General features: G+C 37.0%; 3 protein-coding genes across 3 annotated transcripts in view; 2 read left to right on the forward strand and 1 right to left on the reverse strand.

Moving 5' to 3' along the window:
• The window catches only part of LOC117812457, a 27292-nt gene extending 26888 nt beyond the window's left edge, over positions 1-404 (forward strand). The window contains exon 9 of the mRNA XM_034683199.1: positions 15-404. Within this exon, the coding sequence (XP_034539090.1) occupies positions 15-55 (41 nt within the window). The 3' untranslated portion in view covers positions 56-404. The remainder of the gene's footprint in view (positions 1-14) is intronic.
• Positions 1-5839, reverse strand: part of LOC117812456 — a 26792-nt gene extending 20953 nt beyond the window's left edge. The window contains exons 1-2 of the mRNA XM_034683198.1: positions 5518-5839; positions 1339-1429 (exon numbers count right to left, since the gene is read on the reverse strand). Coding sequence (XP_034539089.1) covers positions 1339-1392 — 54 coding nt within the window. The 5' untranslated portion in view covers positions 1393-1429; positions 5518-5839. The remainder of the gene's footprint in view (positions 1-1338; positions 1430-5517) is intronic.
• On the forward strand, positions 3135-5827 carry LOC117812459. Its single transcript, XM_034683202.1, has 5 exons — positions 3135-3347; positions 3566-3626; positions 3738-4061; positions 5299-5604; positions 5691-5827. Exons 2-5 carry the CDS (start codon positions 3572-3574, stop codon positions 5717-5719), a joined length of 714 nt encoding a protein of 237 aa, XP_034539093.1. The 5' UTR covers positions 3135-3347; positions 3566-3571; the 3' UTR covers positions 5720-5827.
• Positions 5840-13926: the final 8087 nt, after the last annotated feature.

Raw genomic sequence — 13926 nt, forward strand, 5'->3', positions numbered from 1 at the left:
ATTTTCTTTTGCAGACGCTTCTAACGAATACGTTCTCCAGGAGATCACGACCTGACAGAGCAGCTCAACATCCTGCTTTGACTCCTGCAATCCCTTCGTGGCAGGCCCCCCTGCACTCACATTTGAACCTCTGCAGATGATCCAGAATGCAGAAGCAGCAACTCAAAGTAGCAGACGTCACTCCGCTGTTCGTTTCTCACCACTAGTTTCACATCAAACTGAAAGATGCCGGGTGCACCCATCACAACAGGACTCTTAATCAATCAATCAATCTTTATGTATTTAGCACCAAATCAGAACAAATGTTCTCCCCCTATGTTCTATTATTAACAAAGACCCAACATCAAGACATGATAAGATCCAGTTCCATTATACAGACAGGACTCACACGGGACTTCCACCAGATCCATGTCCGGTCCGCTGCAGTCCAGCTCCATGCGCTCTCGTCTGTCAACACTCACTGGTTGTGTTTTCAGAACGCAGCACGGAGCAGGACCGCCGGACAGCTGGAGTCATGTGACCGAGGTTTCCCCTTGGTAATCCCTGAATCAAGGATTCTCCTCCTCCTCCTCTCCTCATCCATGTTGTCTTTCTGGTCCTCTGAAAACCTCTGACCTGTTGACTCCAGGCCTGGCTCCGCTCATCATGACTTTGGTTTGTTGTTGTAGTTAAGTGAAATACGATCTGGTGATAACACAGAGTGTTTTATTCTGAAAATTAACCGGATGTTTTCATTTTGTTTTGGTGAAACCTGACTTCCTGTCCCGCTCCATCTGCTCTGTGGAGATTGATGCGTCGTGCTCCGGCATCCGACACAAATAGAAGTGTGTAATTAGAAGTGTGTTAAACTGTCTGATACGGTTCTGATGTTACTGGTTCTCTTCAGATTAAAGTAAATGTTTGTTAGATTGTGTCGTCCTTTTATGACTGAAGTCATTTCATTTAATTGATTCATAAAAATATCTTTGTGTAATCTTTTGTCCCTTTATGATGTTAACTCTGGAAATTAAAGACGCCTTCATAAAGTGCACTGAGCTGTGTTTATTCATAAGACTTTCCTTTTTAAATGAAATAACTGGGAATTTTGTCTTCACTTAAAATGGAAGTGAGGGATAAAGGGATATTAAAAGTGAAAGTATTGAAAATAATATCTAGATCATTCATTCATTAGTATAAAATATATATATTTTTTAATTTGTGTGATTCTGAATCCTGTTTTTTCAGCCCACACTGTAATCTTTCAGCCTCAGCCTCCAGAGACAGCAACCGTTCAGGAGACTCCAGAAACAGACAGAACAAGAGTTCAGATAAAGAAGGTGTGATGTGATGAGAACTCACCACAAGAGGGGGCTGTAGAGGAGGCCGGGCAGAGCCACTGATGACGGATTCCATGTCCTTTAAAAGGTAAGCTGCAGCAGGTCATGATCTCCTACATGAGAAGGGAGACAGATACAAAGACAGGATGGTGAGAAGACCTGAGCAGGTAAAAAGCCTTGAACATCGTAAACTTCTGCATATGTCATTACTGACAGTAAAAGCTGGAGCTCAGAATAAAGGAGCTTTCAGGTGGGCTGAGGTCTGTTAGTGTTTTATCATAAAGATGCTCTTTTGAATATAAAACCATTCCAAAGTTTTTTTATTACCAGTATCAGATCCATGTTATAAAGGCCGATGGAAATATGTCATTTATTTCTTTACTTTGTTTGCAGCCTCTGAAAGTATTTTGATGGTATAAGTGATTTATTTTGCCTGAATGTTCTTGAGACTCTGTTTATTCTGTCTTTAATGCTACAGCAGAGTTGAGGTGAACCTCTTTCAGGACTTGAGAGCAGTGTAGTCAAGAGGGTGTCAGAACCCTGTGCACACTGTGGCTTTAACACCACATGATGGACTGTGAGAGGGTTTTGCAGGGCACCAGTTTCTCAGAATCAAATCGCACATGGTTCTAAGATTAAACATTTTCTATACAATGTGTGAGACACAGGAAGCTGTTGAGTCCTCATGTGACCTTTGTAGTATTTGTTATCTTCATCAGGTTTACAATATGCATTCACTACTGTTACAGAAGTCAAACAAAGGCAGGTCAGGTGTGTGTTATTCCTGTAACTGTTCATTTTTAAAATGAGAAGCAAAAGAGAAAATCAAAGGGTGTCATGTTCATCCGGAGGTTCCAGTGTTGTTATATCTGTAGCTGAATTTAAAGTCGTACCTCAAAGTGAAAGGAAATGTATTTTATTAAACTGTGGTGACTCGGTCTAACTGAAAATATGTTCCTGAAGCTCGGTGTTCAGAGAAGAGAGTAACTATTTTAAATAAAATGATAAAGTTCCAGATGGTAATTATTATTTTAAATAAGGTAAATAACTATACTTTAATCCATACATAAAATACAAATAATAATAATTTGTTAAAATGTCTGATCTTCTGGTTGTGTAAGATGCTTGATTCTGATTGGTCAAACCCCTTGACTACAGTTATTAACTTTCACTAACATGATCAACACCAGAGACAAACTGATCACACGTCATGTCAAATCAATCCACAGAGAAGAGTTCAGACACATTTAGCTTCTGGGACTATTTTTAAACACTGTAAAGATAAATCATTTTAAATCAATAAAATAATATTTTAATTAACAACACTGTGTTTGTATCTTAAGTTAGTATCTGGGTAATAAGCTGGATAACGTGTGGTTAGTGAAGCGGAGGGGTCTTGTCTCCTTCAGTCCCCTTGGATTCTATTTCCCATAACCACCTGCTAACCGTACTTTTCCCTTACTTAAGACGTAATGTTTAACGATGAAGTTATTATTTAAAGCATACATTTAGATGTGCTCCAGATATCTACCATAGATACAGTAAACCCCAGTTTGAACAAAGACCTCTGAATTTAATACAAATATTGATAAACTCACCTCACAGGCTTAACTTATTTTAAGACAGCCAAGCATTGATGCAGAGTACGTTTAAGCATGTGTTCAACATGTCAGAGAAAAGTCATTTGTTTATATATAAATGTTAAAAATAAAATCAGTAGAACTGACAAGAAGGGTCAGAAAATGTTGACCCTTTGAGAATGCACTTAGTGTGGAAATTAATAATTTAATCTGTTATGATGTGAATTGAATTCATTAACTGTTTGGGGAGGTGTGAATCTTTACAGTGTGTTAACTGAACAAACTGCTTCCTTGAGTTTATCACAAAAATGACATCAGCAACACAGGAAGAGATTTCAACGACCACCCTGAGTGGAAAATCACCCGTCAGTCTGAAATAACTTTGAAGACATCACACGACTGTGAAGGCACAAGTGACAATAAAGAATCTGAGAGCGGTGAAAGAAAGAAGGTAAAGGTTATATTTGGATTTTACATGATTTTAAACTTTGTGAAGGTTCATTAATCTGAGGATGTATTTAATGTTCCTTTTCTGAAGGTGTTAAAGCTTAATTACATTTAAATAGCTTTACTTTAACTTTGATCAAACAATTAATTAAACTTTCATTATGTTATTATATTGATAACCTGATAATTCATCAATCACATTTATTTTATGTGTCACAACAGAACAGAATGACGTCCATCTACCTGATCATCATGGCTCTGGCAACGACTGCTCTAGTTCAAGGTTCACTGCTTGTTTGTTTTAGATATTTTCCCACATGAAGTAAGACACTAATAACACAGAAAAGTTATATTAATTTTTTCACAGAGCCTTATTTATTTATTTTGTTTTCAGGCTCTATTGAATGCACTGTCTCTGAAGAGCCTGGAACTCAGCAGTGCTCTGGAGCCGTGGGACAAATATTAAGATTTCATCTGAGAAACACAGCAGACACTGACTTAAAGCTGAGGAAAGACAACCAAGTTATCATCTTAACAATAAAGAAAAATAAGATAGCCGTTCAGAATAAGGAATATGCCGGTGATGCTAAACTCCTCTCTAATGGATCATTCATTCTGGGAACAGCATCTAAGAATCACTCTGGAGATTACACGTTGGAGGAACACTACTCAGACGGGCTTTTTAAAAGAAAAGTGAACCTGCACCTATTTATTCAAGGTACGTTGGACAAACAGAGATTTTGTGTAATTTTTTATTAATTCATTGAAATATCAAATATGGATTGATAAGTAAATATAATGGTTTCATTATTTAGCAATAAGTAAGCCTGCCAACATGTTTGGATATTTTCCCCTCAACTGTAAGATGTTTATTTAATTATTATTTACTGAAGTCAGATTTACAGCACCCGACGGGTGTTCAGGTTCTGAGTCTAGCTATCCAGATGTAGTGAGCGTACCTGTGAAGCCAGCTGTTGTGAACATTAGAAGGAATCTTATGAAACCTTTATTCTTACCCGAAGCTGTTTTAATTTAGGAGATGTTTTCTGTTTTAAAGTTGGAGCCTTTAGCCAAATGTTCAGCTGACAGATTGTAGAGTTAAATGTTTCTAAGTTTTTAAAGGAGTGGATTTTTTCCAGTTTTTTAAACTTAATATCTGTCTATGATCTTTAGTAGAATACAGTTATTCATGTAGTTTAGGAAATGTGAATGATTGAGGGTCAGGGACTGAAGCTCAGGAGGCTCTACTGAAGGATACAGGTTTAAGTCATTGTTTATAATGTTTGAACCGTCTAACTAACCCTGAAGATAAGATGAGATAATACTTTAATGATCCCTGGGGGGGGGATTCGGTTGTTGTAGCAACACAGACATAGCAGCACGAGTAAAATAACAGAGCACAAATACAGAAAAAAGTTTAATAAATTAGAAATAAAAACAGATAAAATAAGATTAGAATTTAAAAGTGTATAAAATGTTGCACATGGTGTAATAGTTGTAATTCTACAGGCAGTTAGGACAGGTTGACATTGTGTTGTTATGGTTTGGTTATCACTGATGGAAAATGTTCTATAGAATTCAACATTTCTACTTTTAATTTGGATTTGAATTAAAATAACCAAATAAAAAATGAAATAAAGAACCAGAGGGATAAGACAGCTGCAGAGAGACAGCTTTCTATATTTAACGTGAACTATTTCATTTTTTAGTAACAGAATTTATTTTAAATAAAAATTAAAATAAACTCTGAACATGAACTAATTCATTTGAGTCTGTGTTTTCTGACTTTTAGTCTGAACTGGCACAGTGCCGACTACAGGCTTGTTTGAGAGCAGGGCTCCAACCATCAAACTTAAAGTGTTTCTTTTGATCCATGATTTCATGACATATTATCTAAGTTACATTATGTGATTCATATATAATACAAGGTATATCACTGTGTGTTTGTCTTCCAGCTCCAGTGTCAAAGCCAGCTGTGTCTCAGGTGTGTTCATCAGCAGAGCAGATGAGCATCAACTGCTCCTCTGAAGGAGAGGAAGTACAGTTTATTTTTACTTTGGGCAGTGTGAAACTCGTGCAGATGAGAGACCAAAGCCAGTTCCTGTATACCGGGGCAGCAAACATGGAGGGGACAAAAACCAAACAACACCTGCACTTTGACACCATCAGCTTACCCGGTCAGCTGACAGGAAACTTGAAGTGTTCTGTTTGGAACAACGTCAGCAGGGAGGAAACAGTTATTCACCTGAACAGCTGCAAAGGTAAAGAAGTTTACAGTTAAACTACCAGGACTGTTTTCAGCTCTTACAACACGTTAACTGATTAAATAACACCTTTGAATCTACAGGACCTCCACTTCTCCTCACGACGAGATGAGAGTTTACACGTCAAAACAACAAAACACAAAGGGTTAATGTTCACTGCATGAGGAAGAACATGTTCTCATTTAAATTGTGTTAATAATAGAGAACAGTCAGAGAGACTGCTGCTGTTGATTTATAGAAGATTCAGCTTTAAGAAGACTTCATTTCTTTTCTACATATGAAATTATATTTTACTGAAATTATTAAATAAAATCAACTTGAATCAAGTTATCTTTCTTGTTTTTGGCTGAACTGATATCACATGTTCCTCTTTTTAAAGAAGCAAAAAAACATGAAATATTAATAGTAAATATTAATTAATCAAAGCAGTAATAAAAATAATTTTAGTTATAACACGTTTAATTCAAACTGTGGAAGTTTGACCTGTTTTCTGAAGACCTGAAAGAAGACAGAAACATTTGACGTACTTGTCCACAGCTTTGTTTTTGTCATCAAATATTTAGTTTTGATGTTTGTTTGTTTGTTTGTTTGTTTGTTTGTTTGTTTGTTTGTTTGTTTGTTTCAGGTCTTCAATTATCCCTCCCTCTTGTGGCAGTCACAGTAACTGCTGTGGTCTTCTTCCTCGTGGCTCTCGGCTTAGGTTTCATCATTCTCCGTAACAAACAGACATCCACGGCTGCTGATGAAGGTGAGTCTAAGATACCATGAGAGGCACTTTGTAGAGACTGTTTTAAATAAAAAGAAGACATGAAGTCCTCTTGGTTCATTGAATACAAACGTTTCTCATCTCTCTGTAGTTGTTTCAGGTGACCGGGAAGAGGAAATCACCTATTCGAGTGTCAGAGTGACACAAGGAAGACGGACAGCTGAACCCCGCTCCCATCAGAGTTCTAGATAGTCTATTAATTATGTAATAAGAGATTATTCTCTTTTACCCTTTAGGTCAAAAAAGAAAAAAATGTATGATCAGTGGCTTTTGTGTGATGAAATCTTTGATCACTTCTATCCTTCCCCATGCTTTTTTTTTACAACAAATACTTTTTGGGTTTATTACATTTTTCAAATTTAATGCATTTAACTTCAAAACTGAATATGCTTGTAAATGTTATGAGTATTGTAATTTTGGGACAGTTAAAAAACATGTATCAACATTTTCTGACCCTTCTTGTCAGTTCTACTGATTTTATTTTTAACATTTATATATAAACAAATGACTTTTGTTGGAAATTTTGAACACATGCTTTAACGTACTCTGCATCAATGCTTGGCTGTCTTACAATAGGTTAAGCCTGCGAGGTGAGTTTACCAATTAAATTAAATTCAGATGTCTTTGTTCAAACAGGGGAATACTGGATCTGTGGTATTTATGTATATTTGGTTTTTGTTTGACTTCTGTAACAGTAGTGAATGCATATTGTAAATATTTCTGATGATAACAAATACTGCAAAGGTCACATGAGGACTCAACAGCTTCCTGTGTCTCACACATTGTCTGGAAAATGTTTAATCTTAGAACCATGTGCGGTTTGATTCAAAGAAACTGGCGCCCTGCAAAACTCTCTCACGGTCCATCGTGTGGTGTTAAAGCCACAGCCTGCACAGGGTTCTGACACCCTCTTCACCACACTTCTCTAAGAGGTTCACCTCAACTCTGCTGTAGCATCAAAGACAGAATAAGCAGCGTCGAACAACATGATTTTATTTGCTCTTGTCAAGAACATTCAGGCAAAATAATGACTCTATTCTATCCGTCAAAATACTTTCAGAGGCTGCAAACTAAGTAAGAAAATAACTGATGACATATTTCCATCAACCTTTATAACATGGATCGATTTTATTCTGATACTGGTAATAAAAACAACTTTGGAATGTTTTTATATTCAAAAGGGCGTCTTTATGATAAAACACTAATACTCAACTCAACTTTTATTATAAAGCACCTTTCATACATATAAACATGCAGCCCAAAGTGCTGCACAAAACAACAGAGACAGAAAACAACAGCAAGGGTCAAATTATAAAAGGCATTATTATAAATACAATACTTAAAACTAAAATAAAATCAATACAGTAAAATTAATAAAATAAGTAAGAGTGGAAAGAAAAGTTAAAAATAAGGTAGAGTGAAAAAGATCAGAAGAATGTAAGAAATAAATAGATAAATAAATGTTAAAGCAATGATTATAATAATAATGTAGTCCAGGGTTAAAAATAAATTACTCCAAATTAAAATGGTAAAATTATGAAATTATAAAAGGCATGATTTTAAATGAAATAGAATCAATACAGTAAAATTAATAAAATAAGTAAGAGTAGAAAGAAAAGTTAAAAATAAGGTAGAATTAAAATGATCACATGAATCCAAGAAATAAATAGATACATAAATAAGATCAATAAATGCTAAAGCAATGATTATAATGATGCAGTCCAGGGCTAGAAATAAATTACTCCAAATTAAAATGGTAAAATTATGAAATTATAAAAGGCATGATTTTAAATTAAATAGAATCAACACAGTAAAATAAGTAAGAGTGGAAAGAAAAGTAAAAAATAAGGTAGAGTGAAAAAGATCAGATTAATACAAGAAATAAATAGATAAATAAATAATTAAATAAGATAAATAAATGTTAAAGCAATGGTTATAATGATGCAGTCCAGGGCTAGAAATAAATTACTCCAAATTAAAAGCCAGATTAAAAAGATAAGTCTTAAGTTTACTTTTAAAACACACCCAGAGAGCTGAGGCAGAGAGTTCAGAGTTTAGAGGCATAAAAAGCTGAATTAAAGTGAAGTTACAGAAACACTCTCTGCTGCTGCTCCAGTTAAATCTGCTGCCTTACATACGACACAAACAGTGACATCTGCTGGTTCACCTGAGACTGTTCTCCATGTTTGCACACGAAATCATCATCTCTGCTTTTATTATCCTGCATCTGTAATCAATTCAAACCTCTACGTTGTATTTAAATACATTCGTTCTCTGGTTAATGCATGTCAGTGTTTAATTTATGGCTGCGTTCATGGCGGTTATGGGTGTGTTCACTTCAGGTTTTACAAGCTGCTTATTTCCTCGTCTCTGGAAGAATGATGCTGAAATACACGCTGGACTTTATTGCCGTGAGAAAAACAAATGTTATCCATCAGGTTAAAGTCTGGTTTTACTGTATGGTTTTTTTCTTTTTAATGTATTTGATGTATTGATTGATTTTCGGATATAAAGTAAATCTCATTTAACTTAAACACTTGAAATGAATGTCTTTCTCCGGCTTTCAAAGAAGGCACTAGTCCTTTTATTCTCACCACATTTGCATCCAGTATTTCAAACATTAGGTCTAATATAAACACAGAGAGAGGTACTGCAGAGTTCCCATCTGTATTTGGGAATACTCAAGTAATAAGGAAGTCTGTATTTCTCAGTCATGACAGTTCAGACCGTTTGTTTCCTCCCTTTAATGGACACTGTTCACTATGTTTTAATATTTCTCTCCTCATGCAGGATTGGAGATGAAGCCTGGTTCTCTACGATGAGGCGTCTCTTGGAAATCTCTGCTGAGTGTCTCTGCCTGGCCGGCTCGATAACCTTCTCTGGGGGTGAGTTGAACTCATCACATCACGTTACTCCAGTCTTTGTTTGGACTCACTTCTACTATTGAATATAAATAACTTGACTGAACCTCCAGGTCTGATCTCTGAACGCTGCTCACACTAACAGAAAGTGTTTGCCTCAGCTTCAAGGCATTAAGACAGAAATAACTCCTCCATTAACATTTTATGAAGGCTTCAAGTCACACATATTTAGGGTCAATTATTGTGAGTGGCAGGTAAGTGCTTCTAGCTGTTGGCACCCCCTCAGCTAATGAAGTCATTCTACTTTAACTGTGTTTATGTAACTGATGTGAGTTGGAGCACCCTCCAAAGCTCAGGCTCCTGCTAATCCCTGAATCAAGGATTCTCCTCCTCCTCCTCTCCTCATCCATGTTGTCTTTCTGGTCCTCTGAAAACCTCTGACCTGTTGACTCCAGGCCTGGCTCCGCTCATCATGACTTTGGTTTGTTGTTGTAGTTAAGTGAAATACGATCTGGTGATAACACAGAGTGTTTTATTCTGAAAATTAACCGGATGTTTTCATTTTGTTTTGGTGAAACCTGACTTCCTGTCCCGCTCCATCTGCTCTGTTGAGATTGATGCGTCGTGCTCCGGCATCCAGCACAAAGAGAAGTCTTGTGTATCTGATCTGGAGGACTCCGACCTGCCGGATCAGAGACACAGCCGGAACGCAAAAGAGCGGATCCAGTGGAAGTTAACACATTGACTTGAATAGAAACCTATCAGACCCGGTGCTGAGACGGATCACAGATGGCTCTGGTGGAATTTGGCTGTAAAACAAGAGGTTGCATATTAGTCTGATTTCCAGGATAAAGGATTGGTAACCTCATATTGAGATTTAGTAAAGACTGAACCACTGCAAGCAGCTAGGTGTCGGACAAAAACAGGCCTTTTTTTTAACATTCCCCACAACAAATATCCACAGGGAGCGATCCGTTTGACGGTTAAAAGAAAGCAGGATGAGATGTTTTTGGGAGAAAACAAACTGAGCAAAGGGATATAATTTTGTCCACAGGGGGCGCCAAAATCAGAGAGTTCCTCACAGGAGCTTTAAGAAAGAAGCATTTACAGAAGGAAGAGTGCAAACACATAAATTAAAGATGTTTCTCATAATTAAGATCCTGAAGGTTGAATCTTAAGGACGTAGATAATCCTCAGACTTTTAATCTACAGTCAGGTACAAATGTTACAGTTCTATATTGTTCCATATCTTCTTTAAGAACAGACATCCACAGAACTTTTGCAGCTTTAGTCTATTTAGAAAATGCTAAGTAGCTCGTACACTGAACTAGCGTTGTATCTGTTTCAACCTGTTAGAGTTTTTATTGAGCTTAGATTCAGGGATCTCTCTCCTGAAAATACAAACTAAAACATGAGGTTGCATATTTGTCTGGTTTCCAGGATGAAAGATGAAAAACATGAATAACATGAATAACATGAACAACATGAACAACATGAACACAGCTGAGAGCTGGAGTCCAATGAGTTGAGTTAGCTGAGGTGGCGCATCGCCAACAGCTAGAGGCACTTACCTGCCAATCAAATTAATTACTCTATAATTATGTCTGACTTTGAGCCTTTGTTAAATTTCAATAGGGACGTTTTTTTTTATGAATTTATTTCCAAGCAGAGCTGAGAGCAGGTTGCGTAACACTGACACACTGGAAAGTATCAGAACTAGTCAAACAAGGTAATTTAATTAACCGGTCTTTACTTCCTTTAAAACCACAGAGTTTTTGGACGCCTGATTGAAGCACGTTCTGTCTCCAAAGCTCTGCCAGATGGCTCTTTCTCAAAGACCTGAGTTAATTGCACGTATCGTCGATGTGGACGGAGTTTCCACTGGAGCACGTCACAAACACCATCCACTAGCCACGCTCACAGCTGATGCAGAGCTCCACTCCCCCTTACAAAAGTTGTCCTGTTGCAAACTATCCAGCGGGCCTTATTTTCCCCATGTGATGAGAGACAGCTACACTGTGTGAGATTATTTGTGTTACGTGTTTAGGACCGACGAATGATGGAAATGTAACTGACTAGTATTACATACGGCCAAGATCTGACTCTGATCCGTCACGGCACCGGATCTGATCGGTTTCTATTCTAGTCAATGTGTTAACTTCCTCTGGATCCGCTCTGTTGAGTCAACAGGTCAGAGGTTTCCAGAGGACCAGAAAGACAACATGGATGAGGAGAGGAGGAGGAGGAGAATCCTTGATTCAGGGATTACAGAAGGGGAAACCTCGGTCACATGACTCCAGCTGTCCGGCTGTCCTGCTCTGTGCTGCGTTTGGATGACGCAACCGGCGTGTGTTGATGGATGAGAGAACACCGAGCCAGACCGCAGCGGGTTTTCATTTGAAGTGATTTAGGTCAAGTCATTTAAAACCAGTATTAAAGAGTATTATTCAGGAATGTCTCAGCACCTGAAGAAACAAAGACGTCTGCTGATATAATATTATAAGAACTTGACAGTAAATTTTAAATGGTTTGTTTTGTTTCTTAATTTAGTCCAACAGTCGTCTGTAAATCATGTTGAACCTGAAGCCATGTGAATAGGTCGGTATGAACTACACAGACGTGCAATTTACGGCCATGTCGCACCTCAAACTCCCAGAGGCACTAAGTCTGATGTCTTGATTCAACTGAACTGAGACTTTCAAGAATAACCAGAAGCCATAATATGATGGTTAAGATATAAAATGAAGGGTTAGTAGTTTCAAATATGTCAGAAGCCTTTACCTGTGAGCTCTCCTGTCGGGCAAAAAGACTATTTTTGGTTTCCTATGAACTTTATAACATTAATTCAGCCTGAGTATCTTAAGTACTAAAAAATGTAAGTCCTTTTTCTACTTTACTTTTAATTTTCCATTTTTCCTGTGAGAGTTCTCAGCAGAAAAGAACACCAGTTCTATAAAAATGTGTTCTTGCTTGAACTTGCAGCGTGACACAGAAGCCCTGAAGGTGTTCACGGACCCGGCGGTTAGAGATCAAGTTTTTCTGCAAATACTCCGAGTTGAAAACTGAAACCGAAAGCTCAATCAGAACACAAAACAGCCCCAGAGGAAGAACTTTACACGGAACCTTTCAAATATCTCCAGAATACGTTCTCAGTAAATATTCCACCGTGCGTGTCGGCTGGTGGTGCAGACATTGGTAACATACAAGGCGTGGCCAAAAAAAAAAGATATATATCTCTTTATTTAAACTCGAAAATCATTGAGGGCAAGCCCTCATTTACAATGACGACGAGTATATAAAAGAAACATTAAAATGCATGACAAGCAAAATAAAAGATATAACCCTAAAAGAATGATGATCAATTAAAAACAGACGACAGTTAAAAGTAATGTTACAACCATTGAAAAAATAATGTTACACAAAGTTAGTGAAAACAGGTACAATCAGAGGTTAAACATTTTAAAACTAATGATTTAAAATGATTAAAAGAAACCAGTGCATTTATTTTTAAAGTGCTTTGCAGGGAGTTCCATGCAGATGGTGCAAATACGCAAAAGGCAGATTTTCCCAGCTCAGAATTAACTCTGGGAACCTGGAGAGTGAGCCAACCAGTTGATCTGGTATGTTTTGCCCCAGAAGACCAAACTAGCATTGAAGATAAATATGACGGTAGCATTCCAATAAGTGCTTTATAAATAAACAGGTAAAAATGCAAATCACGTCTTTCTGCCAGAGAAGACCATCCCACCTTTTGGTAAAGTATGCAATGATGAGTGCTGTAACTATCACCAGTAATAAAACGTAGGGCAGAGTGAAATACAGCATCAAGTGGCTTTAATGTAGAGGCTGAAGCATGCCTGTACAATATGTCACCGTAATCGAGGACTGATAAAAATGTTGCCTCTATCAGAGTTTTCCTGCAGTGGAGAGGAAAACAGGACTTGTTTCTGTAAAAAAAGCCAATCTTTTGTCGAAGTCTACTTGACAAATTTAAAATATGACTTTTAAAAGTTACTTTCTCGTCGATCCAGATGCCGAGATATTTGTAAATCTTCACCCTTTCTATTTCGGTGCCTGCATTGGAATTGATGATGAATTTACTCAGATTAATATGTTTGGACCTGGAAAAGAGCATGAATTTTGTTTTCTCAGCATTTAAGACCAAATGATGACTCATGATTTTGATTTTATGACTTTATTTTGAACATTTGAAAGTAAAAATACAAAATAAAAGCATACAAGTAGAAAAGAAGAAAGAGTTAAACAAACATACAAGGAAAAAAGAAACAGTTATACAAAAGAGACAAAATCAATATTAACAAGCAGTGAAACAATTTACTTTACATGTGTGAAAAGGAGGAGGAAGAAGTTAAAACTTATCTAACGCTCCCCTTCTATTCACTGATTTCTGCCCTGATACGAGTGCAATCCCACACGACAAATCTTCATATATTATCTTCATATTTACACCAACAAGCAAAAGTGAACCCTCGTGATTCTCATGATCGGTGTGACGTCTATCCCATCAGATAAAAACTTTAGGACGGAGTAACCAACAAAAAGGAAGCAGGGGGGAATCTCAGGCGTCTATCCTACTCCTGTTTCATTTCAATTTGATGTGTTTATGATAATAATAATAATACTACTACTACTAATAATAATAATAATAATAATAATAATAATAATAATTAT

Source organism: Notolabrus celidotus, chromosome 5 (genome assembly GCF_009762535.1).
Source record: "Notolabrus celidotus isolate fNotCel1 chromosome 5, fNotCel1.pri, whole genome shotgun sequence".
Classification (NCBI taxonomy): domain Eukaryota; kingdom Metazoa; phylum Chordata; class Actinopteri; order Labriformes; family Labridae; genus Notolabrus; species Notolabrus celidotus.

Coding starts and splice junctions, on each gene's coding strand:
- LOC117812459 (XM_034683202.1), top strand. CDS start 3,572: ATGACGTCCATCTACCTGATCATCATGGCTCTGGCAACGACTGCTCTA. Junction 4,062..5,298: donor CCTGCACCTATTTATTCAAG/GTACGTTGGACA, acceptor TTTGTCTTCCAG/CTCCAGTGTCAAAGCCAGCT. Junction 5,605..5,690: donor TCACCTGAACAGCTGCAAAG/GTAAAGAAGTTT, acceptor TTGAATCTACAG/GACCTCCACTTCTCCTCACG.